At 37.0% G+C, this 27,629-nt stretch overlaps 4 protein-coding genes across 9 annotated transcripts in view; 2 read left to right on the top strand and 2 right to left on the bottom strand.

Annotated features, from left to right (window-relative positions):
* Position 1: 1 nt before the first annotated feature.
* Positions 2-5,436, bottom strand: LOC106160923 (uncharacterized). 2 transcript variants are annotated; one of them, XM_087016578.1, is made up of 5 exons: positions 2,809-5,436; positions 2,274-2,481; positions 1,327-1,516; positions 823-976; positions 2-367 (listed from the first exon to the last, which is right to left on the bottom strand). In XM_087016578.1, the coding sequence occupies exons 1-5, from the start codon at positions 2,836-2,838 to the stop codon at positions 221-223; spliced, it is 729 nt and encodes a 242-aa protein (XP_086872704.1). In that variant the 5' UTR covers positions 2,839-5,436; the 3' UTR covers positions 2-220. The 2 variants fall into 2 exon arrangements, with proteins under 2 accessions (XP_086872704.1, XP_086872705.1); XM_087016579.1 differs by lacking the exon at positions 2,274-2,481 and having other exon boundaries at positions 4,014-5,436.
* Positions 5,437-6,262: 826 nt separating this feature from the next.
* Positions 6,263-11,949, top strand: LOC106154018 (galactosylceramide sulfotransferase). The gene is made up of 2 exons (XM_013528228.2): positions 6,263-6,987; positions 9,903-11,949. The coding sequence occupies exons 1-2, from the start codon at positions 6,725-6,727 to the stop codon at positions 11,008-11,010; spliced, it is 1,371 nt and encodes a 456-aa protein (XP_013383682.2). The 5' UTR covers positions 6,263-6,724; the 3' UTR covers positions 11,011-11,949.
* LOC106154017 (persulfide dioxygenase ETHE1, mitochondrial) lies at positions 11,808-19,061 on the bottom strand. 2 transcript variants are annotated; one of them, XM_013528227.2, is made up of 8 exons: positions 18,912-19,061; positions 17,727-17,787; positions 15,671-15,815; positions 15,261-15,446; positions 14,789-14,881; positions 14,275-14,364; positions 13,615-13,731; positions 11,808-13,091 (listed from the first exon to the last, which is right to left on the bottom strand). In XM_013528227.2, exons 2-8 carry the CDS (start codon positions 17,745-17,747, stop codon positions 13,030-13,032), a joined length of 714 nt encoding a protein of 237 aa, XP_013383681.2. In that variant the 5' UTR covers positions 17,748-17,787; positions 18,912-19,061; the 3' UTR covers positions 11,808-13,029. The 2 variants fall into 2 exon arrangements, with proteins under 2 accessions (XP_013383681.2, XP_013383680.2); XM_013528226.2 differs by having other exon boundaries at positions 18,807-18,998.
* A 2,161-nt stretch (positions 19,062-21,222) lies between these two features.
* The window catches only part of LOC106154023 (SID1 transmembrane family member 1-like), a 34,985-nt gene continuing 28,578 nt past the window's right edge, over positions 21,223-27,629 (top strand). For all 4 annotated transcript variants that reach the window (XM_087016873.1, XM_087016872.1, XM_087016874.1 and 1 more), the window contains exons 1-2: positions 21,223-21,406; positions 22,748-22,939. In XM_087016873.1, coding sequence (XP_086872999.1) covers positions 22,781-22,939 — 159 coding nt within the window. In that variant the 5' untranslated portion in view covers positions 21,223-21,406; positions 22,748-22,780. The remainder of the gene's footprint in view (positions 21,407-22,747; positions 22,940-27,629) is intronic.

The following is a 27,629-nucleotide window of genomic DNA, read 5'->3' as shown; positions in this document are numbered from 1 at the left end:
GTATTACGATTTTCACTGTGATGGACGCGTTTGTCAGAATTATATAAATTAAGACGAAATAATGTGTTTTCTTTGTGAGATTATTTATTAATTTTTTGCGTACACTACATGAGCTGTTTGCATTACATATGGTATATAGCACCCTAATATCGACGTTTTGATGTCATGCTAGCAAATGTATCAGTTTTAACAGCATTTGAACATGAAATATGAATCAAATCTACTCCATAAAGGCCGCGATGGACTTTACGAATAGCCTGCAGTTCAGACTGGACGCCTGACGTCGAGACTGGTCTCTGCAGTCTTCCCACACTCCTCTTTTCTTGAAGCAGAACAGTTTTGTTGTGGCAGTGGCGGTGGATGCAGTCTAACATGGGACAATTTAAAAAAAGAACATAGTTTAAAATTTTACAGAACACCATTATTGTACAACATTTAAGCGAGGTAAATGAAAATGATACATATACAAGTTTGCATATACAAGTTTGCATATTCTAAATCCGTTTGTACTTTTATTTTACCATGTATATACCGACACAGAAGTCAAACAACGTGCCATACATTTGCTTTAAGCAATAGATATCTTTCCAACAGAACACAAGGAATAAACGTTTGAACACTTAAAAAATGACAGTCAAAGCACGTACATATAAATCCATGCCATACATATATAGTCCATACAGTATTTTTATACTTGTGTTATCAGCAATTTTTAGGTCTAAGCATATTCCTATTGTCTAGAAAATGAACGCATTTTGCAAATGGGCCGATTGCAATCACTCAATTTTATTTCCACGCAATAGTGATTTTGCAGATACTTACAACAAACCCTTTGTCTACGACGCCCATATTGCTAAACTTGGCATCAGTAAAAAAACTCGGGTTTCCATCCCTCAACTTATTGACCAATCTGCGGCAGAGCGCGGCAAAGTCGGTCTCAGTGAGGGTACCTCCAACGGCACCGGCAGTTGTCAAACTGGAGAACACATGGAACATTTGGAATTACCCAGCAAGATGCTTTTATCATTTATAAATCAGTTGATAGGTGTTGCTGTATTCAGGCTTGCATTCATAAGACGTATAAAACAGATAAAACATACACCTGAACTATTATTTATTTATTTTTTTATTAAACAACATAGAGTTATTGCACAAGGAATGCTGCCCTACATGTAACTGTTATGTACCTGAGTCAACGCCATGAGTAAGTGCAAAGTGGACAATATGAAAAATTTTAACATGCAAGCTTTGACTCACCAAAAATGAAAAATTGCATATTCAGATATACGCATCTTACCCACATTAAGACATATAGCGTTTACCTACCGCAAGTTATGACAAAGGAGGTGTGGTCTGATGTACGGGGTCTCTGGAGTGAGAACAGGGAGCTGCCATTGATCCTCGCTTTGTGCCACCAGGGAAAAGGATGGCCGGTCGCACACTAATGTTTTATCTTCAACGTCAAACTCAACGTTTTTAGCGAACTCTCGTCTCGCATATTCCTTGAAAAACTCAGCTGCAGTGAGGAAATACTTTTTAATCAACATTTAGATGCCTTTAAAATGGACTTAAGATTTGATAAGGCTAAAAATAACAAGTGATTTTATTATAAAACTTTCCGCTGGTGAAATCATGGTACTTTTATAAAGTGAATTCATTATTTCACCTAACAAAAAGTTATTTCGAAGGGCCCCACAACAATAATTTTTGAGTATGTGCCTGCACACACATACACAAATTAAGATTAAATATGCTTACATACAAAATGAAATAAGAATTTCAAAGCTTTCTGCTGAATTAATCATTTCACCTCATAAAAAGTTCTTTGAAAAAGCTCACAACAATACTTTTTGAGTGTGTACATGCAAACACACACACAAACACACACACACACACACACACACACACACATCACTGGCGGATTAAGAGGAGTGTCGGGGGGGGGGGGGGGTCCTGACCCCCCTTTCAATTTCTGAAAAAAAAACACTCATATGGTCCCCTCTTGAAATTAGAATTTTGACTAGCTGAACCATAGTTCTAAACCGTACCAAGCCGCACCGTTCACCGGCACCGGCACCCTCTAAATTACCAAATTTGTTGGGAGCCTTCACCGGGTCCCGAACCCCGCGCCAAGTTTAAGGCGGTGGGGTGGGGGGTGGCTTTGCATCCACGGACCCCCCTTCAAATATCCGCCCCTGCACACAAGCATGCCCGAACCCACACGCAAATCTATTGCTTTAATCATGTTATTTAGTTGGCGTTGGGAAACTAACGGTGGCAGTGTCCATGTAAAATGCCGTCCGGCGTCGTCCACCGATTGTCCACGCATCTAACTCTGGCGTCAGTTTCAACTTCACAGGGGGCTATGTCCGAACAGTCCGAGTTGCAGGCCAGTTCGTTACACTTGAAAGGCCGTAGGTTCCTGGGGACGTCAGAGAGCCTAAATTGTCTAACAGCGCCATCAGCGGAGACAAACAGCGCCTGGATAGAAACGGCGTGTAGTCACGTAAAGTGAGACACCCGTGCAAAATAAAGCATCTTCAATGGTTAACACAGATATCTGATAAAAATTCGACAAAGGGAATTTAGGCGGGGAAATTATTCCATTGCATGATGTAGTATTTTGTCATGGGATTGTTAATTCATTCCGCTCTCATGCAACGACACGGACCTTTGATCCCAGTGTCCAAGGCTGGTAGTCGATTGCCTTTTCAGAAAAAAAAATTAAATGTTTTTTCCTCAATAGTATGTCGGCCAAAGTCACGATGAAAACTTTAACATGCCAATATGAAGCGTTTGCCTACTCACCACTAAAACTACCACTTGTATTGGCTCCATCACTTTGATATTGCACACAATATGTACACGCCGGATACAGCTGTCGTTAGAGAAGAACAAACCCTGCGCTATCGTATCTGTTATATAGAGGTGGACAGATGTAATTAAAGTTCCCACTGGAAAGCTGCTTAAAATTGCAACACATAAATTTGCCAATGTCAGACAACTTGGTGAGTGAGTTCAGGTTAATGTCCAATTGTTGATCTCATGTGACATTGAATTAAAACTGATTTTGCAACATAACGTCTAAAACGCTGTTCACATAGTAAACGAAGACTGAAAATGAATTTTAATAGGAGAAGTTAAGACTTGAACCCGCCGAATTATTTTAAAGAATCTAAATTAAACATTCGTCAATTTAATACGCTTAAAGACAAAAATGTCGGTGCATAATGCCCACTCACTTTTTATTTGTCTATTTTTGCGTATTGCTTGTTGTTCTTTGTCATGACGTCTGTCTTTCTCTTCCGATCTTATATATTTTTGTTCTATCTGATTTCATACGAAAGAGTCGCCTTTGTCTCCATGGTCCCTTTCACGATAAATAAACTACACTGTTTTTTAAAAATAGGAACATAATTTGAAATGAAAGGGAGAAAATAAAAGAAGGAGAAAGAAGCACTGTTGTATCAGGACTGGCAGTGACTCATGCAGGTAATATTACACCGAACATACAGAAAAGCAACACGCATGGGGTAATTCTTCTGTCTATCGGCATTGTAAACTTTACATGACATGCAAATTGCCTCATTTTTAATGACAAAATAGAGCACGGCAACGAATACAATTTATCTAAATAGCATTTTAAATTAAATGTAATTTAGTCTCTACGATAAACCTGGTCAATTTCCTTGTTAATTGTATCTTGAAGCCCCGTCTATCTAACGATATGAACTCATAAATTGATCTTGACCATGATTTACTGCATGTTAATTATTATTCCACTCAAACTATGTCATTGAAATCTAGCAACTATACAGGATGCAACATGGCTGTTTAGTTATGTAAGTGGTAAATGCTTTGGATGAGTTTACGGTTGAGTTAGGCGAAAAGGACAAAAGCCAATGATGGATCCGTAATTTTGTAGCAATGATAATAATAAATTTAGTGTGGATTCTTCTGAAAATGTTGATAGTGGTATGGTCTGAACGAGCGTTGGTGACCTTTGTACTCACCAGAAGCTACACATGCACACTGCTGGTTGAAACTATCCTCTGCATGGACTACCGCACTCTGATACGAAATATGTAACAGTTCGCCTTGAAACGGCAATCCGTCTGGCATTGACTGCAATTATGTGATTCCTAATACCAATGGCATGGCTTCAGCTATAGTTTGGAGGAGGTCAGATCGCATCGACTCCGACAGACTGCTTTATATCAAGGCAAAACACACCTTTTATGGATGTTTTATAACCAAGTTACTGGTAGAAACCTATATTCGGGTATCCTTTAAAATTCATTTTTAAAACTTAAAAACTTTACTTTGGAGCTTATATCCGTTGACATGACCATATATTTAACCTAAGGCTAAAAACATATACAGATCTTTAAGGGTCATTTAAAGCGAGTTGGCATGTCAAATTTCTACAGAAATCCGACCAAATGCCACCACATATAGTTTCAAGTTATTCTGGTGAGAATGATGCCATATACAGTAGTTGACTGGGGTCTTGGCCAGTGTATTAACACATGAATGTTGCACTGAATTTCATTTATTTGTGAATGTAGATGTAAGTATAAGAAAATCAGACAATTTTCTTCGGTTCACTTAGCATTTTGTTCAATAGCTTCATTAGTGCAAATTCAAATTATTTTCAGCTCTGTACATTTACAGACTAAAACTTAATTAAAAATCTTTATCAAAAACATTTGAATCCACTTCTGATTGCCTTCCGGTTGACAACTTCGTTTGCAGCGTCATTTAGATGGTGCTTACGCCGGTCTCGTTCAGAGATATGAACTTCCGGCCAGATTATTACCCAAGGCAATCTAATTTGCATATAAGAGAAAAATGCAGTATTTTCTTGATTTTGAGTTATGTACACATTTCCCGTTATCCTCAAAAAGAAAAGCATCTTTATGCTAAAAAAAACTTTGAAAGATGTGATCGACACGCACTGTTTATTAATCACATCACTGTAAGAAAAAAATTGGTATCACAAACGTGAATCACGTTTCCACGCCCAAGTCATAAAATTGTTAAATAGCGCTGATAACTGCACTTGCCCAAAGTAGGTCAATTGCCTGTATAAAAATCCCATACGGTTATCGATTTTTGTGTATGGACGTTTTTTCGGGGAAACACAAAAGAGAAAATTATCAAAATGCCAGCAAAATATTTAGGACTCCTGGAACCACTGAAAAGCAGAGTATATTAAAAACTTTATAAAGGATGAAAAACTGACCAAATTCTCCAGTTTTGCGCCTTAAAACTTTGCAGATATCTTGGCAGAATCTATATTTCACCTCACTCTCCCCGAAATGTTGCAGACCGTGTTAACAGCTTCGCTGTAGAGAAACGCGGGATACGAACCAGCAAACGATAGAGTTGAAGGAAAAAGGGGCAGGGTTGGGTGGATGTAGCTGGCGGGAGAGAGGAGGGGGGGGGGCGGAGGCTTACTCCCGTCATTTTTCCAGTCATGTCAGTCTTTAGAGCTAGATGCGTAAACTTGTGTGTGTGTGTGTGTGTGTGTGTGTGTGGGGCGGGGGGGGGGGGGGGAGGGGCGCCCATTTTTATGCCGCGTGAATATATAGCCTACATATGGGAATAAGTCATAAAATTTAATATTCTAACAGTGGAAATAATTTTTTAACACCTCGAGAAAAAAGTAGGCCTACTTGATTGAATTTTCCCTTGAATATATGCTTTTTATGGTATGATACTTATATATTATACGGGTATTACTGCAAATCGACGCTCCACAACACCTAAATCCCATCCTCTGCCCCTTTCTGTGAGTTTTAGTGTCTATTTCTTAATTAAACCACGTCAATACTCAAGAGTGCATAGTGCCATACAGTGAAAAGGAAGCCATGCCCGATATGTGTATTGTGGATGTACCAGCAAGGAAGGCAGATGTTGTTGTAAATAACTGGCCAGTCTTTTAGAACAAAATTATGAAATCAAAGATTGTATTAAATATCGAATCCTAATACAGGGACGGGTCTTCGTATAGATAACCTTTGAATAAAACAAATTTAGAAATTTTAAAACTATTTTAAAACCATTATTTAATACCTCCTGTCTTTCTTTTAAGGATAAAAACTCTTCGTATGAGATTCATACTTCCCAATAAATACATTGTTAACAACCTATAGAAATATTATTATTATAGAAATATTAACTTATAGAAGTATTCTGGAATCTTTGCTTGCCACGTTACCTCACGTATAAATGTGAAAAACATAGGCCTATATATTATATAAATTTCTGTGGCACATACTAAGTATTATATTGGATCATCAAGTCAAAAGAATTTTTTTGGCAAAATGTATTAGTAAAACAGAGGGCAAACATGATCTTTTCCTAGACGCAGGCACTGACATACAACTGAAAGTAATGGAAAAGCTTGTTGTGCTGAGTATTCTCGCACCGCCTCCATTTTTCCACACAACTGAGAGAGAGAGAGAGAGAGAAAGAGAGAGGGAGAGAGAGATTATTTTAATAAAGGGTTGGAGAGCTTATAAGGCATTTAAGAACAAAGTAGGGGACCTTATATGACCTGCTTCGTGTGTGACACGTAATGTACCAGTATGTGAGAGACAATCACGACTTGTTATAATTCCAGCTGGAAACTGTTTGCTATCTTAATATTTATTTTGTCATTGGCGAATGCATATTTGTTAAAGTTATACAATTCATTTAGTAAACAGAATACGCGGAGATGAATTGTCACAAACTGATAGTGCTATCAAAAATTAATAAAACCTGCAATATGTTAGAGTCTATTTCACCTAAGAGGCAAACCATCAGCTCACTGTCATTACGTTTAGATGGGACAACAACACACGGCAAAATGCAACTGAAGACCGTCTTGACCGAGCGTTATAAAAGAGTAACATTTTGGACCGCGTTCTCTCTGTTACTTCTGTACACTGTTATTGTATGGAACGTCTTAGTATGGCTGATCCTGCCAGACAATGAGGGGTGAGTAACATATCATGATTTTTGTAAACAGGTAAAGACTGGGCAAAATTTTCATAGCGTGGTCATTTGATTGTATAATAAGGTTCTTGTACACAATCTATAATAGATGAAATGAACACAAGAAATCTGTGACTGTACTACTAGGCAAAAGCAGCTATGCCATCTGAGCATGTTATACACACTGGTCACAGCATTGACTGGAATTAAACTAAAATTCTTGAATCCGAGTCATCCGACATCCCACCGAAGATACGAGAGGCAATCAACGTCAGCTGTCACCAAGCACCCAGAAATTGGGGTGGCGGGCAGGGGGCATGGTCGAACTGAGATTTATAAAAGGGATCTAGCCGCTATATCACCTAGTGGATAGTGAGTGACGTTTTTTACTGACATCAGTCTGATGAAGGCCTCCGACCAGGTTGACCATAAGCTAACACAGTTAGAAATTTCCAGCTTCTGGTCAGTACAGGAGTTGAATGGGATACAACTCCTTGGTTCATAGATCCAATATATTGGATCCTAGCTTGGTTCATTTAACCATAATGTTATAGGTAAAAACTTAGTTTAAAGCCTCATTTTCTTAATATTTTCCAAATATAAAAGATCATGCCTTTTAAAATGTACTGCTGGTCTCTCTATGAATCTGTTTGATCTTGAATCTATCTTTCCTCTCTGAGGTCTGTTTTACGAAAAATGTATTTTTTGACTTGGATAAAATTTTGTGTACTGTCGGGGGCAGGGGGGTTGTACCGGTAAAGGGGAGTAGGCCTATTGGTGTGGTGGAGTGTCGGTGCAGGGACATGTCGGTGCGGGGCAGTATGGGGAGAGGGGGACGTTACCCAACAATTCGCCTGTTCTCTAGATTTCTACGGAGGCCGTTCTAGCAGTTACAGAAACCGGGAAGTCCTTCAATCAGTTTTGTAACCGTAAGGATATCTGGTTGAGAACAAACTGCTAGAGGGTCACAAAATAAATAGCCTTTGTTTTTATTTGTGAACCAATGCTTACAGTTCTTCCGGTAAAAATGTCATTGGGAGCATACTTTAAAATTGTTTTATGTGGATCTCTCTGAATTATCATTCAGAATTGACAATGCAGCCACAACTAGACCTTTCCTTCCTGCTTCACCTTCCATACTAATGCTGTGAGCCTACCCTCTACCAGAACCGCAGTTATTATTGTGGACATTTTGGGCTGAAGTGAAGTGAAGCTGACATCAGACCAAAATAACTGTCTATTTATCTAGAGACATACACCCCATTTCCATAGATTAGATCGACCTACTTTAGATCGACCTAACTCCCTGGGGATTCACGCTAAATAGCTATCAGCCGGGCGGACACGAAAGTTAATTAACCCCTTACAGGTTGTAGTAGGCGGGACGGACATTTAAGTCGGATTATCTGAAAGTAATCTAGTGAGACTCCCCGCGGGGATAGATCGATCTACAATCTATGGGAATAGAGACATAGGGGAGACCGGGGCTAGTTGGCCCAGTCAGACACTTTTGGAATGAGTTAGAGTAACAAAACCGGTTTCAAAGCCAGCCCCATGAACTAAGCTACGTATGCAACGTTCGTCATTATTTTTTTAATATAATGCCAGATGGCTCATAATTTGACAAAAAATGAAAAAAAAAAAAAAAAAAAAACGCAATTGACGTCAGGAAAATAAAGTAAGTATCTCATGTAATCGCCTTGAAATACATTTTTACACATTTCTAATTTATTAAATTGATTTTTGAGAGTCTTTGATGAACATATAGTTCAAATGAGGCAGATTTATTGAGGGTTCCGTAAGACACGCTGTATGTGTTGCAAGAACCAACATACATGTATCTATTAATAAAACTTGTTTTCTTTTAATTAAGAATAAGTTAATAATGGTATAAAGCAGGTTTTTAATGAATGAAAATGAATAATAAATTTTCGTTTTAAAAGAAACTAACAAATTCAGTTTTAAACTGGTAATTATTTAACAAACCATTGAGTTTGTTTAAACAATGGTCTCTTGCTCTGTTGCGCGCAAAGGATTGTGGGTAATATGAGGGTCCAACTTGCCCCGAGCCAAGGGGGCCAACTAGCCCCGGGTGCACATTATTTATTTTAAAGGCTGGCGGCCATTTATAGTGCTAGAATGAGCAACGACGATACATCTCAGTGAAACCTGTAACAATGAGCTTCTGTTTGATGCCCTATACATATATTATATTCGATCAAAAGCCTATAAAAATAGATTTTTAAACCTCTTAGACCCCATTCCCAGAGATGAGATCGATCCAACTAGATCGACCTTACTCCCTGGGGGGGGGGGGGGGGGGGGTTCACGATAAATAACTGTCAGCCGAGCGGGCACGAAAGCTAATTACCCCCTCACAGCTTGTAGTAGGCGGGACCAAGAAGTTATAACTTCTTTAAAACTTCTTGGCGGGACGGACATTTAAGCCGGATTATCTGACAGTAATCTAGTAAGACTCCCCACGGGGATAGATCGATCTAAAATCTATGGGAATGCGCCCTTAAACAAGATTACTTTTAGGTGCAAAAATCGTTTATTTGGACTCACCGCTTAATTAAAACTTTTTAACTTCTTAGCATTGTAGGCTACGGTCACTTCACGAGAGTATGTGGCCAATTTTTTTTACCTCGTAGTTACTTTTTCATAAATTGACGGGGAGCCAACTTACCCCGGGGTTTGCCCCGGTCTCCCCTATTTGTGAATATCTGTGGAAAATCAATCTGTCGGTCTGGTAGAGGGTATTGTGAGCCTAGCGTAGAGACAGCAGGCGCTCTTAGGCCGGGAAATGAATCGTGGACCCCCTTTCTCTCAACACATCGGTTGAGAGTACTAAAGCCTTAAGATGAAGTGTCCATATAAAAATGATGTGTGATCTAAATTTGATTTAAAAATTGCAGGATCCAAAAAGACGACGATAGAGCAGCCTCGCATAAAAGACAACATGCTGCTAACCCAAGATACCGTTCACGAAGTCTCCTGGACGTCTGGAACGCCTCCGTCACGTCCATGCCATGTACCCCAAAGGAACACGTCCTGTTCATCAAAGTTCCCAAGTGCGGTAGTTCTACCCTTTCCAGTATTATTCTAAGATATGGATTCCGGCACAGCTTAAAAACGGCGCTCCCTCTTGGCAGTAAGTTTAACTTGGTTTCCTTGCTGAGAAGTCTGAACGACAGCGATCATCAACGTGATAAGCATGACATATTCGCAAGCCACGTAAGATATAAGGTTGTCAAAGATCATGAGCACCTCGTACCAAATGATGCCTTTTATGTGACAATTATTAGAGAACCACTGAGTGCCTTTAAATCTTTTTTTAATTATCGTCATAAGGGAGCATACTTTGGACTCGAAGGGAAAAACCAGCTGGAAATGTTTTTTTCTAACTCATCATTATATACATCCCCTGAGGCAGCCAGATTTTGGAACCGAATGATACGTTACCTTGGGTTTAAGGTTCCGGCCAACACCACCCAAAGCACTCCCCACGCAGTAGAGGAGGCCAGGCAATATGTATACCACATAGACCGAGAATTTGATTTTGTAATAGTTTTGGAATATTTTGAGGAATGCCTGATACTGCTGAAGAGAATGCTGTGCTGGGGAACACATGAATTTTTCTACACTCAGCAAAAAACTGGCTCTTCTTTTTCAGAGGATTATAACTCGGCTGTTAAAGAAGTCGATGATCCAACGGTAGTTAAAAGATACAGAGAGCTGAGCTATGCCGACTATATTCTCTACGACTACTTTAAGTTGAGGATTGAAAAAGTGCTCGAAAACCAAAATACTGATTTCTTCAATGAAGTCCGTAATTTTAAGGCAGTGAATAGTAAGGTGGCGGAATTTTGTCAAAGTAACGCAACCTTTGGAGAAACATTGGAAATGCCACCGTCAAAATGGACCAGCGGGTTTATCATGAGGAAGGAGTACTGTCGTCTGCTCACGTTTGGTGTTAAGAAATATATCAAATTTTTAGAAAAAAAGAAATTTCATGTAGTATGATGCTGGAAAAAAAAACAAGCAAGTCCATGGTACTTAATGCTTGGTTCCTTTCGTGTAGAAAAGTTTTATTAGTTATGTTATTGTAATAGATTTGTGAAGATTCTTTTTGTCTACAGCCACTTATATTTGTCTGGTATTACCAGCCAATATTTCATCTGCGTGCAGTCAGACTTCATCAGGGAATGAGGTTGTGATAGTTGTGACAACACCAGGAACAAACAGGGCATTGTATAACATAAACAACCCTAGAAGACATAAAAATCTTGGGAAGAGAGCCACGGGACCTACACCGGAAAGTTCTTGAAGCGATTAACATCCGCTTACATGGGGCCAAGCTGAACCGGAATGATGGGACTGAGCTACCCAATCTCTACCTACCACTCCTAAGGGAGGGGCAGGCAAGGGGGGATCTGACCAAATAGCACACCAGAGGGGGTGATAGGTTGTCACACCTATCACAACCTCATTCCCTGATGAAGTCTGACTGCAAGCAGATGAAATATAGGCTGGTAAGACCAGACAAATATAAGTAGCTATAGACAAAAGAATCTTCACAAGTCTATTGGTCCCTTTCATTCTTTTCCCGCTTGATGATCATACAAGGGACACTCGTAAATTTGCTAAAACGGGTGATATGCTTTTATTTATATAAATATCTTTTGTGTTCACGCCGTCTTTTCACACGTAACGTTATTTTGTCGTCTGGGTAAACCTACCGCCATCCGACAAAAATATTTCTGCATTATGTACTGCGTACATGTAAGTTTTTGTCAACAATAAATGACCAAATGATAGAAAACACTTATAAACCTTTATTTTTCATAATAATTATTTCATATAGCATAATACTAGTAGTTAAAATGAAAATATTAATCAAAATATTTAACAATGAATCTTGAAACAGAAAAGTATTTAAATAATAAATGCCTTCCAAATCATCACATCTGTCATGTAGAACAAGTGTTACATTGAAACTGTTGATTTACAGTCTGTTCTGTTGACACATTAAACAACAACCTAATCAACTGAAGACTGAAGAATACAAAAGAGTATAAAATACATCTGGGAACATTATGCAATCAAAATGTAGTGGTAATCACAGAAGGCCTTTGAGCACTAACACAAGTAGAAAGTAACAATAGCTTAGTAAATGATTGGTAACATTCAACATATGGTGATAGTAAAAAATAAAATTGTTTTAAACTGCTATACTGAATACAACATATGGATAAAATTGATATGAGTCAAAATGGATGGTTTTAATAGAATAAGTGCAAAAGATCAACTCACCATGACCATGCTATGTACATTCAAACAAAACCTGAACCTGCCGACTGTAATTTCAACAGGTAAATAAGTTTGTCCTTTTGATTTTTGCTTTATAAAAATACTATAACCTTAAACTTGCATAAGATGTGGACAAAAGTGGTGTGCACATGTGTTAGTGTGTGCATGCAGCGTATGCAAGTCGTCAATTTTTATTGCTACACAAAACTGATACCCTACATTTCTGCCATATGGGTCACATACTGTAAGCCTGCCACTAGCCATTCAAACCTAATCCAGCTGCTTCAGTCAAAGTATGTTCACTTAAGTCCTCCACAAGGACTACAAAATGACCAACACTGAAAGTGGTAAGTTACAGTATCCTCATCCTCATTCTTTTTGGCCAATTCATTGTGCACACACAACTTTGATCAAATAAATCTCAAGCACACTTAGACATTAACACACTGTATGTTCTGTAGCAAAGGAGTTACAGCAGCTGTTGATGGTTGTTCATTTGTTTATGTACAAAATATGTGGTGAAAATATATGTGCTATTTCTGCAATCATGTACATATCACATGCTCATGGTGCCTAATATGTGGAAACAAACTGCACAATGACATCTAACAGTCACAGTTTTAATCGGTGGTTACAAAATTAGTAGTCTTTGAGTATGATCACAGCTATATATATGGAGTATATAGTGGTGAAAGTTAGTTTCAGCTGTGTAAATGACTACTTTACTGCAGTCTACTGGGACACGGATGGCGTCTCAAACACTCCACAGTTCATGTTGGCTGGTACAGCACGGTCTGAAAACACACCAAAGCAAATGATCCAAATATCAATAAGAATAAGATTTGAAATTTATAAACACAAATATCAATAAGAATAAGATTTGAAATTTATAAACATAAATATCAATAATGATAAGATATGAAAAATTTTAAGACAAATATCAAAAATGATAACATTTGAAAAATTAACAGAAATATCAATAATGATACAATTTGAAATTTATAAATACAAATATCTATTTATAATAGATTTGAAATTTATAAACATATTCTCAAAATACATGTGCACATTTAGCATGCTATTCAGGATTGCAGATAGTCTGAGGGTCACATCCATGAACTTTACACCACAAGAAAGAATTCTTAAAACAAAAATTTTTAAAAATTACACCTAACCCTACATATTAGGTAGCATACTTTGGCCAAACTTGTTACTGACCACAATGACCACTCTTTTATCACTCAACTTTGGCCCAGTATTACATGCTCCAGGCAGTGCTGGTTTTAAGATTGCCTATAGCAGGGCATGGCAGCTTACCTATCTGCTTGGGATAGTTAAGGTTCAGGTTGTTCATAATGTTGGCAAACTCTTCCTTGGACTTGGTCAGCCTGGGATTGAACTTCAGTTCTTCCCCAACAGAGGTGACTGTCCGGCCTGGTGGGGAGAGGGTTCATTATCAGTTGTATGAGAGAGAAAAAAGAGGGAGAGAGAGAGAGAGAGAGTTAAACATTTGAATAAAATCTCATAATGCAGTGTGATAGTCTCTTAATGGTATATTATTTTCAAATGAAATGCTGTCATAAACAATTTACATAGAGAGCCTATCATTTCAAATTATACTGAAGACATGAACATTTTGATTACTTGCCCTAAACTGCTGAATGAATATATGAAAAAAGTAAGATCTTAATACTCTTCAATGTATTTTTATACATATGTAAATATGTGTAACAAAATTATTACTTCATCTATACAATGCAACAAAGCTATGTCCATTTCATTTATCCACTTAATTATAGCAAGGCTTAATTAGCTCTATAAAGAGCACTCTAAAGATTTTGTCAAAACATCAAAAACTATGTTCACTTAAACATTCATACACACATGCATTGCATGCACACACGCATGCACACACACACAGTATTTGATGCTTTGTCGCTATAATTTACAACCTGTTGGTGACATTTCTAAGTTTACCTTTGTAGTCATGTGCAGGGTACAGCAGACAGTCCTGGGGCAATGACAAGATCTGTGTGTGTACAGATTCATACAAGGTCAGAGGGCTACCTACAACATACAGATATAGAAGATATAGTGTGTGTGTGTGTGTGTGTGTGTGTGTGTGTGTGTAAAATTGCCATCATCCTGTAAAAGCATGCATTTTTTAATGTACTGGAAAAAAATCTGCTATAAGATTTTGTATTTTCTTGAAATGCATAAAAATACAGGGTGTAAATGACACCCTCATTTTTTGACATTTAGCATTTCAATGTTTTTATCACTGTTTTCATTATTCTAATATTTAACATTAGAAAACTGTACAAATTTTATATGAAAGTTATGTTTTAGCATGAGGGAAAAATGCCTGAGGTAAAAAAACATATGAATTTCTCAAAAATTCTTTTGCCAAAGAAAATGATAATCAAATGTCCAAAATTTCAACTTGAGTTAAGCTGCTAAAAGAAGTGGACTGGAGTGACCCAGTGGGAACCTTGCTGAAAGTCTGTCCTTCCACAGCCACGGATAAGCAGAGCATCTCCAGTGAAGGCACGCGACTTATCATTCAGTACATAGGTCATGCAACCTAAAGGTAAACAAAATTGAGTAAATATCATTCCTAGAAAACACTGTTAAATTTTTTCTACTTTCTTTTCTTCTGATGCATGATAAGGTCTGAATTCCACCTTTACACATGTACATGGTTAACAAAATAATGTTTTTAAAAAATCATTTGTTCTTGCATTTTTCTACATTTTGTTTCCTGGAATTATCTGAATTCAGAATATTTACGAAATATTGCCCTGTTAACAAGATCTACAAGAAATTTTGAATGAAATAAAAATGTCCCATTATGTATCATATAGGGAAAGCTACATGTAGTTCCTCATCAAAACACTTTTATTACCATAGTATATATATATTAGTAATATCAAAAAGTATTCCTTAAAATTTTCCATAGTCACCATTAGTATGACCAGGTGTGCTCCTGGCTTCCAAGTGGTATTTCCCAAATTCCACTTTGTCCCCGTTGTTCAAAAACATGTCTGCCTTGGCCCCAGCTGCCTTGGAGATGATACTCTTGCAGCCAGCAATCCTCTTCTTCAGTTCTCCTGTGCCTGTCACGTGGTCTGCGTGGACGTGGGTGTTCACTGGAGCACAGAAAAGAAAATGTTTTGTATGCAAACCATCAGTTACGGCCACGTACAAACCCAGTCATTCACACACACACACACACATGCACACCCACACACACACACATGTACTGATATATGCAAGCTACGTGAAGGCTCTCTCTCTCTATATATATATATATAAGGATTAAACCCTACTACACACTTGTATAAATTCACAGTCACAAATTTGCTGTATGTACCTGCATATTTCAGTGTAAGTCCCAGCTCCTCTACTAGCTGTGCATCTCTTTCTGCTGTCTCCATCACAGGGTCTATGATGACTGCCTCCTTGGTCTCTGCATCTGCTAGGATGTATGTGTAGGTGGAGGAAACACTCTCAAAGAGCTGTGAATGGAGAGGAGAAGTCTTACAAATAAATCAGAATTTCATGAGATATATAGTACGATGAAACTATATAACATTTAATCTAGCTTATTTTACACAACGTGTTGGAGATACTGCTTGAATATTTATTTATTTAATAGTGATATTTTCTCCCCCTTCATCCAACTCTTTCATTTGCTTTAAGAACCAAAAGTTGCAGTGACTAAAAAGTGAATGGCACTTTTGTGTTTGTACATAAAAAAAACCTAAATTAAGTGAAATAAATGTTAGCAAAAATAGAATTATGCATATGCCTAGATGTACCAATTTTAAATTTTGATCCTAAGAAATTTAACCTGTACATGTGTCCTAGGCCAAAAAGTAACATCAGCAGATTTCAGCTAAAACATTTACCATTTGGATGACACACCAGAGTCCACAGATCAATACAAAATTATTGAAAAAATCTACATCAAAAATATACAGAATAATCTGATTGTGCCCATTTTTAAATTTCAGCAGCATTTTACTTTTCTTTCATGAGTATCAGTTACTGTGAGTATAAATATAAATGGTACAGTACTTCCCATTAACTGTGGCAACAAGAATAGTGCACATGAAGCCCTGACTTCAGCAGTGCATACAGACAGTCACACTAGCACCTTTTGAATGAAGGCACACATATCTCATTTCACAGTGTTTGAATGATAAAATGTGTCTGGTCAAAACCTAAAGAAAGTACACTGATACTGCTATATTATATTTCACTATGGTTGAATAAAACAGAGCTTGAATTAAACCTATGGAAAGAAACTGGATATATTCAATTTACTGCCAAGACAAGTCTCGTGAACAGAAATCCATGAGCTGCGGGATGCAGACTCCTTACTGTCGGCTGTCATTTTATATGCTGCACACCTAAATGGGTTTTAAAGACAATTCTCCTTGTGACTTGTAAAGTAAGTAAACCCCTCACTACCCATGCATGTACTCCCTCAGTTGTGACCAAATCACAGAGTGGCTGGAGAGAGCATACACACACATATATGGCCCAGAGTTCAGTTGTCAAGCACCTACTATTTAAAATTTATTTGAGTGAATGCCAATTTCAACAAGACAAAACATGACAGTTGTTTATCACAGAAAGCTGATTATATTGTTCATATTTATAAATGTTTATAACTCTACCTATAACCAAGGAGTTATAACAGATCTGTTATAACTCCTTGCTATAACAGCTTATATAACGAATTTCATCTAGTATTTTAAACTTAAAACAAGTGAGGGGGTCGGGAGGAATATGGATTCGAATTAACTGTGTACCTTTAGCTTTCTACCTAAATATTACCGCCTTGGCTTAAAATAATGAATTTTAATGAATGATGTTACTGTTTACATTTGTTATGTATAATCTTAAGCTTAAAACCAACATTTGAACAGGATTATCATATATTAAAGCAACAGTGTTAAGGTTAATTGGAAGAGAAGAAAATTCATATGTCCGGCAGTGATTCAGTAAACTGCAATGTTTAATTTTCCCTTAAAAAGATTAAAACTGTTTAGAATCACATGACAAGACTAATTTTGCTGGGATGGATGTTCATGCAAAACAACAATTCATTAAACACTGCTGCAAAAAGAACACCTTCATTCAATTCCATGATCATGAATATAACAAGCAAATACAATGAACAAAGGCAGATCTAAAGATTTCTTATTGGGATCAAATATTTCCGCACGTAAATTTTGATGTATTTTATGATGCAATTATTTTAAAAAACCAGCTGAGAATAAAACACCGAAAAACAATGAGCACAGTTAGAATGCCAAAAAGATAATGTTGTGAGAGAGTGGTTGAAATGTGTGTATATACTAGTACAGTATAAAATTATACATGAAATACCTACAAAAATTTCACATCCTCCTTCTTACCTGTCGAAATATGAGTCCCATAATTAGGTTCTACTGTGTTGACCAGCTACTATCAGCTTTTCTGAAAAGTAAAAATGAAAACTTTTAATTTTCTGAACACTGGAGCTTTATACATGTACTTTACCTTCAGTTGATAATCTTAGAATATATTTTATATAAGGATATGTGATTTTAGTTAATTTCTGTCAGAAATCTGCTTTTAGATGATAGGAATCTCAGGCTTGGCATGTACAGATGGATTGATCTATGGCCCCATTCAGAATTATAGGGGACTTACTAGTCCGCGGGTCAAATATGGCAACCAACTACAATTAAAGCTAACAGACACTGAATAGATATCCCATGGGGAAGTATCCAAGTGGGTCTGCCATATTTGGCCCTTGGACTAGTTAGTCCCCTATTCTGAATGGGGACTATGGTACGTCATAAAGTTGCAACCCCCCCCCCCCCCCCCCCATGGGATGTGCCTGCATGGGTGGAGTGTTTAAATCAGAATATTGTTTGAAGGCAATACACTAAGTAAACAGTTTCCTAAATGAACTGTTTATACTAGCCTGTTGTTATATTTATTCACCATACTTTTTACAGGGGCGGATCCAGGAAGGGGGGCCAGAACAACAGGCCTTGGATGCGAAGCTGACCATCGCCCTATGAGAGTGGCTTTCGAAAAAAAATTTGGTGCTTTGGGGAACAAACAGTGCCCTTTCGTACCCTGCCCCCCCCCCCCTCTAAATCCGCCACTGCTTACGCTTTATAGCAAAGTGACGTTGCTGATACTTTTGCTATACCCTCTGATATCAGGGGCCTCTGATTGCTAAAATAGGATACATAATTAAAACATTGGCGATACAATATATGATTTTGTAACAGATTACTATCACAATCTGTGGTAAGAGAGTACTTTAACTATACATGCGTAGGTATAAACTAGAACTCCACTAATAACAGTAACACGTTGGTTCACACGCACTATTAATTATAAACATTGCTGCTACTAGTACGCGTACTACATATATAGAGCTCCGTCTACACGCACTTAAACTGTACATTTTGTACTGAATGCATATCATATAGGCCTACCGTTTGTGCTCTGGTCGTTCCAAAATTCCACAACTTGCGTTGACAGCTGTAATCAGTATTTGTTACGTTACAACTGTAGATCGGTGTTTTCTATTCATTGATTACCTGTATCTGTTGGTTCTGTGTCACTTGGCTGTGTCACCTTGATGCTGGAATCGTGACAAGTGAGGTCTTGCCTCTAGAGGTCGCTTTGTATTCGAGAACCTACCCAGGCCACGCTCGGCTGTCACCTTGATTGGTTCGAAATCGATTGTCGTAAAATCGTTACATGCACGAGGTGGGTCGTGGGTACCCTCAGAAATCAGGGCCCCACTAAAATAGGCCTACTGAAAAAAATCATACCACACGCTTTTCTACTTTTTGTACTACAGAAGTCCCATCACATAACAGTCATCACATGTAGCCTACACCAGTTCTCCGCAATCTTCATTGGCTAGCATACAGTGTCTCAAAGAATAGTCTATAAAATCAAGGAGTTATATAGTCTGTTATAACTCCTTGATAAAATAGACTCTTGACTTTTAAATTTTTTAATGGGAAACTGTCCATTTTACATCCCCTCCTGTTTGGAATACCTAACTTTCAAATGGGAAAAGTTAAGTCTTTTCGGAATTCAGCAGCTGGTCTTCCCCCGAAAAACTCAGAAGTAGGGCCTACCACCAACATAACAGCCTAATGTTTTTATGTCCAAGCAACACATCGCACCAGTTCTTCCCGGTCTTCACCGGTGTCTCAAAGAACAGTCTATAGGATATCTTTCTTGACTTTTAAATTTTCAAAGGACGACTGTCCACTTAACTTTATCAATAAAATAGCCAGTGGTCAACTTCAACTTAAGCAAAATGATAAAAAAGACTCTTAAAGCAAATGGAAGCAGGAGTTTTGAGACTGCTGCACCAATTTTAACGGTTTCATTGGTTATTTTCGATACCCGTAACAAAAAAAATGCAAATTTTATTTCCCGTGATGCGTGAAATGTTCATTTTTTAGCGTGATTCGTGAAGCACCTTATTCCCTTGACTCATGAATGCCGCTTTTTATTCTCCACCCTTCGTGAGACGAATGTATTAGGTACAGTTCGTGATTATCAGGATTTTCTTCGCGCATCATTGATGAGATATGACTATATTTATATTTATATTTCCTGTTATTTGTAGAATGATGATTTTTATTTCCCGTGAACTAGGATCAAGTCCCCACCCCCAATGGGACCCTCCTTTCCTGGTCCAATTTCATTTATATCAAATGTCACTTTTAATGATCATTGTTTTAAAAAGAATGTTTAAAAACCTTTTTATTTAAAGAACATTTTTGTTAACTAGTATCTTTGAGTTTAATTATTTATATGTTAATTTTTAATTTATCTCTGTAGTTTTAGTCTTTTGAGACGCGTGTGTAGCGCATTCTAAAGAATTGAATTGCTATTGTTATTATTATTATTATTATTATTAACCACTGATTGATAATTTAGATATCACAAAATTGTTAATAGTTATTTTGTACAATTTTCTAACAGATAGAAGACTATATGTATGGTGGATGGTGGAGAGACATCCTAGATGTAAGTAACCCTATTCATCTGGACAATCGTATATCAATATCAAAGTAGGGGCAATCTGATGGACTCGGAGAACTGTGGGAAACTCCCATTTTTTATCCTTGTGCTTTAATATGTAGATGGATTCTGCTTACTTGTGTCTGCTGTCGCTGACATGTGGTGGCTGCGATGCTGACATTTGGACGCTGGGGTGGCGGCACTGCCGGCCGGCCTACGGCCCCGACATGTGAACAGGACGACGGTTTTCAGATAGTCTGCAGTCGTTTCTTTCTTTCTTTTTTTTTTTTTTTTTTCATGTAGGGCCTACATACATATGTGCATATATACCAGTGACATCGAACTAAAGGTGACAAGCTTGAATTGTCATCGGCAGGGTTCTTTATTTTCAGTATTTTGGATATTTTGAGCTTAGACATAACATTACGTAAGCCCTAATTTTATTCTTATTTTGAGTGAGAACCGGGGATAAAGGAGACGGGGACGGGAATTAAGGGGTGGTGGGTGGGGAAGGGACCCCTCTATTTGTACTCCAAAGTGTCACTTCGACTTTTAATTGAATTTCTGTTTTACTTTGTGAAAAGATTACCGGATTTTTCTTCAGACATGGATACATTGTACTGAGTAGGCCCTACATGCACGTATTAGTTATTGTTTTCTATAATAGGCCTAAACGTTATCAATATTAGATGAAATGCTTCAGCTGAATCAACTGAGATTGAGAGTAGGTCAAAGTATTGTAAAACCAAGCCTACTGATATAGATTATTGATGAACAGATCTAGAAGGTGCACGTACGTAGACAAGGTGTTTAGCACTCTGGCTCATGACGACACCTGACGCTTGACTCGCGACACCTTGGCCTTCTGTAGCTGCTTGTCCTAACTCGACACGCATGCGTATTTGAATACTTCCTGGTTATGGAAGTTCGACTGCTAGTACAGCTGTACACCTATAGAAAATAATCCCCCGTCTCTGATTAATTTATCTGAGTGGACGTGGCATACGCTGGAGGGTGGTATGGATTAGAAAGGAGGCGTACAAAGGTACGTAAAACGCCATATAAATTATCACTTGATAAATTCTGCATCTGACAATAAAATGATGATTTGTGGTCTCGTGACTTGTGTGGTCAACATTATGGATCACTGGAACAAAAAAGAAATGCCGGCTGTCAGCCAAGCAAGCTTCACTGAGATATTCAGTCAGCGGTGAGCTCTGTGCCGCCCGTCATTCTGAAGGCAAATTTTTCACTGATATCTCTAGGAATATTAGACATGCAAGTCAGCAGGTATCTTACATTTCAGACTACATTATATACAGGTAGCCTGACCCTAGCCGGCCGCTACTTGTACAAGTTACTGTACGTGTACTAGTCTTGTGTTTGTTGTTGTTTGCTTATTGGTTTTATGTAATATTGGTAAACTGCAGGTTTGTCATTTCACATGTATATCAAGTATGGATCTTTGTGTGCTGATGATGCACGGTAACATTTGGACATGCACTAAACCAACTGCAGGGCAGAAAGCAGAGAAGTTACTAAATAAATTTTTTTTATCCACATTTCAAAGGTGATTTTCTTTTGCCTTATAATGAATCCATATTCTGCTCCATACTTCATGCAGGGGATTAAAGTCTGGGGTAGATACAACTGCATGTTTCAAGCTTTATTTTAGTTTGAATCTGAAGGCTTTATGGCCCTTGACAAACCTCATTGAAAATTAGACTGAGAGAGGACTTATTTTGTTCAGTTTATACCTTACAGAACTGAAAGGTTCAAAATTTAATGAAAAATGTTAAATAATGAACATAATGTATTTATTTATATAGGTAGATACACTGTAGTTGTATGTTAAAAGTGTCAGTAAGTGTGTTTTCATTACATAAAGTATAAAGGTGGCTTGATGTGATTAAGTTATTGATAAAACTGCTATATTGCCGTTGACATTTAGTGATGTTTTTAGGCAATGGAAGTGTTTAGGTTGATAACATTAATCTAGAACTGTAGTCATGTGTAATCTAGATCTAACTTACTAAAATAAAACTACTGTACGTAGATATATGTAGATATGTTTTCAGGTTATCAGTCATCCAGTGAATTACACATACCTAGTTAAGACTGTTATGCTGAAATGAATAATTATATTTTCTTTGACTGGGTTCCTATACCTACGTATATCGATGTATTGCCAAGGGGATTCTCCCTAAATTACTTTCAGCTTACGGTGCTTAGATGTCTGACACGCCTACTGAAGCTGCTAAAAGATAGTTAATTACCCCCTAGCAGCTTCAGTACTAGTAGGTGTGACATACATCAAAATGATGTTGTCTGACAGTTCAGTGAGTAGATATTCAGTCACTTGAGTATTTACAAAATGTTATTTCAGGAATGATGTAAACTTGGAGATCAGCCCTATATAATGGCTTGCGTATACTCAGTGTGGGTCCTGTGTGCTGTCCTCCTGGTGTGGTATGTCAGCGCCCAGAACACCCAGAACGCCCAGCTGGATACCAATTATGTGGGGACAGTGTTCAAGGGAAAATCTCACACCTATGCCTTCAATGTGTTTCTGAATGAGGTAAGGGACAGGGGGTGACTGTTTTTGGGCATGAGATTATTTTATTTTATTCTAGCTGGCTTTTTATATACAGACACAGTCTGTCTTTACATTATAACCATCACCTGTGTCTGTCAGTGGTGGGGGTGTCATTGTGGACATTGTTTTTGTCATCACAGTGTACTGTGTGCCATCAACACAATTTATGGAAAACAGTGTGACTTAAAATCCTCAGACATATCTTGAGTTATTTATGGCATTTTAATACAAGTCAAAAATTAAAAAAAAAAAAAAAAATAGCATCTGTTAGATTATATTTCTTGAAGTTATTTATTTTATTATTATTATTTTTTTTTTAATTTTAATTTTCACATATTGGGCATTTTCATTGTGTGACTTTGTTTGACACCATCAAAATGTAAATAACTATTGAATAACTAAACCAAACATAAAAGTAACCTTATCTTCAGTTTACAGTATGGTGAAAGATTATTTTCATGCCTGTTCAATTAAGCAGTCACTTAACTAAGAGCCTTTTCAGCCGACCTAAGTTCACCTAAATATGGTAGGCACTTACCAAACATGTAGCAATGAAGAATACACATTGGTGTCATTTTTTACATGTTTTAGTAGTTTGGGAGAATCTGATGTTGAATTTGTTGGTAGGTGGCAAGTGCGACACACTCAAACATATGTTAGAAAAATTGAGGAAAAAGGTTATTTTTTATGAAAAAATCTACTGTCCAAGTCAAACAACTGAATTTACACATTCTGAAAGATCTACTCCTCCCCACAAACTTTTACTGGCTAATGATGTCAGATCACTGGCTAATGTGTAAATGGCCTTTACTGATATTACACTGTTCAGTTGATCAGTGAATTGGTCAAAGTTCCATACTGAGTATAGTTAGGTGTATAGTGGGTAACTGAGACTGTTAGGTATATATTATTTAACTGAGACTCTGTTTGTTGTATTGTGTTGTGATGGATGAAGTAAGGGGCACATTGTGTTACATGAAGAGGTTGTGACGTGTTAGCTGATATGGTTGTGACATTATATTTGATGGGAGGACGTGTGACATTGTGTTAGATGTGGTGGTTGTGATATTGTGTTCGATAGGCTGGTTGTGATATTATGTTAAATGTGATGGTTGTGATATTGTGTTAGATGGGATGGTTGTAACATTGTGCTAAATGTGTTGGTTGTGACATTGTGTAAGATGTGGTGGTTTTGAGATGGGATCATGCGAAAGGTCATTATGACAATGCTGATTGTGAAGGGAAATCATCTGAAATAGCATAAAACAAGCCTGTAGGCACTGCGTGACCTTATACAAGACAAGAAAATGTGCAAGCATCAGTGTGAACTGAAGTGGGCTCACTTTTTACCAATTTTCTGTGTGCCTGGATGTCTTGGAAAGCAGTATAATACTAACTTACAAAATGCACATAGGACGAAAATTCACTGTTCTGCAAAATACTAGTTTTTCAAAATTTAGGAAAAAATCAACCACAAAAATGTCTGTGGGTAATTTCTATCAGCTTTTATTTGTTGCTTCACAGCACTTACTAGTCGGGCATTATTTTGTATATTATAGACAGATGCACATGCAAGTTTTGAAAAAAAAATATATTGTTGGTCTCACATGATCTCATTTGATAGGTGTTAACTATAGGCTTATTCAAAAAAAATTTTTTTTGGGCAGTTGGGAAAGTCAGTTACAGCAGTAGATTTTTTCTCAAGTTTTCATTTGCATTTTCTAATATATTATACTGTATATCAGGCCTCACAAACAACAATTGCCATTTTTGATCTATAGCCGTTGATTTGTGATTGACAACACTGAATTTACAACATGCAAGAGTACAAATAAAAGTGTTTGCAAAAATCATACAAAAAAGCACAAACAATGTGGACAACTTTCATCCAGGTTTTTTTTTTCTCGACTATTTTCTATGGGAGAAATGCACTGTAAACAATCTGTGCCACATGGAATGTACCAAATGGGTAAGTAAGCAGATTAAGGGTTGGTACTCTTTCTGTATATTACTTAAGGCAAAGCATCTTTAAAAAATTAGCAGTCAAGCAGTGCTTATATGAACATTTCATATCTTGAAAGAAGCATCTAAACGGTGCAGATTTTCCCAGTAGTGGAATACTTCAGAAAAAAAGATCAGAGCAGATAATCACAATGATACTTTACATATACCACATCAAAGAACTTGAGACTGCAGTTTAGGAACCCTCAGCTATATTTTATACCCCAGGGAGATTGGACTGCAGTCCTAGTACTTACGTCTATTGAAGATGGATTGGTGACTTGGGAATTGGAAGTTATGGAGTATCAGTATAAAACTGGACCTGCCATCTGCTGCTGGTATTACTGCTATATAATAATAATAATAATAATAATAATAATAATAATAATTGTTGTTGTTATTATTATAATTATTGAACCCAAGAATGTTTTTACATTATAAGCTTTCTAGTCATTTTGTGCATAATAGGTCAATGTATTTTGAACAGTTTATGTAATTCAGCAAGACATTATTTTTAATACTATTGTTGGCAAAACCTACTGCTTAATAACCTAACAGAATAATGTTAAAGGGATAACAACTGTTCATTTTGACCAAAAAATAGATTTTCCTGGGGTAAAGGACAATTTTCCCATACTTACCAATGTTTAATCAATCCATTCCCATATTCAAAGTTGGTCCCTGTTTTTTTTTCTAAAAAGTTAGTTTTTTTTTTTGTAATAATCTTAAAGGTACATACGAACCGAACATCGGTGGAGCGTGGATTCCCAGTAACACATGTAAACCACTTCTACTAATTTCTTATACGACTCAAATAAATTCGACATGCCAAGGCATAAACTGAATAGATCACTCAATCAGCCATAAAAGAGCTTTAGACTGCTCCTTTAATTTTCTTTAAATTTTTGGTCGGAAATTTAACCTACTTTCGTGACCTATTTTTCTGCCCTACTGACTTACAGTATAGAATGCTAGCAGAAAAATCCATTCAAACATCATTTTTGGGTAATATTAAACAATGCCTTTTGGTAATTCTCTTAGTTATACTACTTGAAACGGTATGCTGGCATTTGGTTGGTTTTGTGGCAAAAAATTGACTTTGTATGCATCTTTAAGAGATTATTACAGAGTGCAGCCATCTATGTGGAGGTCACATGATGTGATGGCAAGCACAAATTCTAGAATGATTGCGTTAACTACCGTTTTGGTGGTAAAATATAATTTATTATGTTTCTGTGAGTTGTTTACAGTGTATTTATTGTGAAATATGGATATCTTACGAATGGTTATTATCCCTTTTTGCAAACACCCAATAATAGTACTTAATATTATGAATATAATAATAATAATAATAATGATATATAATATATAATGACAACAACAACCACAATAATAATTTATTCAGATCTTGATGTTACATGTTAAGAATATTGGTTGTGTGTATCTAATACACAGTCTACTGTTCATTTATGTAAAAAAGTGTAATTCAATATGGCAGATATCAAAGCAATAATGAGAAGTTGTTAGTTATTGAAAGCATGGCAAAACTGGCATGTGGCTTAATGTACATTCACAGTGACATAATTAGTCACAGGTCTATTTATTCATTTGTATCAGATAATTTGTGCTTTTCTTCGTCACTATTAACAGTTCTACCTGGCTTATCAACTGAGACAAAACTATATCCAATAATGATAATAAATTTCTTAACAAACTGTGCTTGACATGTTACTGGAGCTGTGTACAACAAAAAATAAATGAATAAATATTATTACAATAAGAATTCTGTAGACAAAGGTAATATGCATTTAGATATTAATAAAATGCTTTTAGAAAATTAAAAATCCACTAAAACAAACTGTCAAGTCAGAACACCAGGCTACTCTGTTACTGGTATACAGTAATTAACTCCCTTTGTTCATTTAAGACAAAGGAAAGAATAATGTACATGGTTGAATAATTGATGCTTGGCTTAGTGTAGATGAATCAAGTAAATGAATCCACTCTATAGATGACTGCAGTAATGAATTGAGAGATAATATTTAATAGTGCAAGAGCCCAGAAGTTGTCTACAGAATATAGTCCAACCTGTCTGATAGGCAATATAATATTAGATGTGGTTGGTGATAATGTGATATTGTATAGAGTAGAAGTGTCTTCTGTAATCATGGGTCCTGTTTTAAAAAACAAACTCGGCCTAGTTATGTATTAGCTGTGTGAAAAAATATACATGTAGGGGCCATTCAGAATAGAAGATCTGAGTATCAACTGGCCCAAGGCTCAAATATGGTGGACCCTACATGAAAGGAAGACCGCTTAATCCTGTAATGGTCTCTCCGCCTCTGACATGAGTTCGTTGGAATGGAGCCAAGATTTAATTACTGTGCCCCTGCAGGGACAACGCATGGGGAGGTGTGTGAGAGGTGGAGAAGATTTTTCTGCATGTGCTTTATATTGATTAAATTGATTAAATATTGGTTCATTGCGTGGTACATTTGTATGATATGGAATAACACGTGCTGAAATAGTTATAGTCTTATACCAGTATGGAAATCTTTTTGGAGCAGATATTCATGTATATGCCAGCATAAGAATTGATCAAAGAAAAAACTTTTAAGGTTTTTACAGTGGATAATAACATGTAAAAGTTATTGGATTTTTAGGGAATAGG

Source organism: Lingula anatina, chromosome 7 (genome assembly GCF_051362555.1).
Source record: "Lingula anatina isolate TDL-2025a chromosome 7, LinAna3.0, whole genome shotgun sequence".
Taxonomy (NCBI): domain Eukaryota; kingdom Metazoa; phylum Brachiopoda; class Lingulata; order Lingulida; family Lingulidae; genus Lingula; species Lingula anatina.
This window is presented reverse-complemented; position numbering and strand designations above follow the sequence as displayed.

Coding starts and splice junctions, on each gene's coding strand:
- LOC106160923 (XM_087016578.1), bottom strand. CDS start 2,838: ATGGAGCCAATACAAGTGGTAGTTTTAGTG. Junction 1,517..2,273: donor TTTACATGGACACTGCCACC/GTTAGTTTCCCA, acceptor TCCTCACTGCAG/CTGAGTTTTTCAAGGAATAT. Junction 977..1,326: donor CTCCTTTGTCATAACTTGCG/GTAGGTAAACGC, acceptor TGTGTTCTCCAG/TTTGACAACTGCCGGTGCCG.
- LOC106154018 (XM_013528228.2), top strand. CDS start 6,725: ATGAATTGTCACAAACTGATAGTGCTATCAAAAATTAATAAAACCTGC. Junction 6,988..9,902: donor ATCCTGCCAGACAATGAGGG/GTGAGTAACATA, acceptor TAAAAATTGCAG/GATCCAAAAAGACGACGATA.
- LOC106154017 (XM_013528227.2), bottom strand. CDS start 17,747: ATGGGACTCATATTTCGACAG. Junction 13,732..14,274: donor CCCTGCACATGACTACAAAG/GTAAACTTAGAA, acceptor TCTCCCCACCAG/GCCGGACAGTCACCTCTGTT. Junction 13,092..13,614: donor TAACTATCCCAAGCAGATAG/GTAAGCTGCCAT, acceptor GTGTGTTTTCAG/ACCGTGCTGTACCAGCCAAC.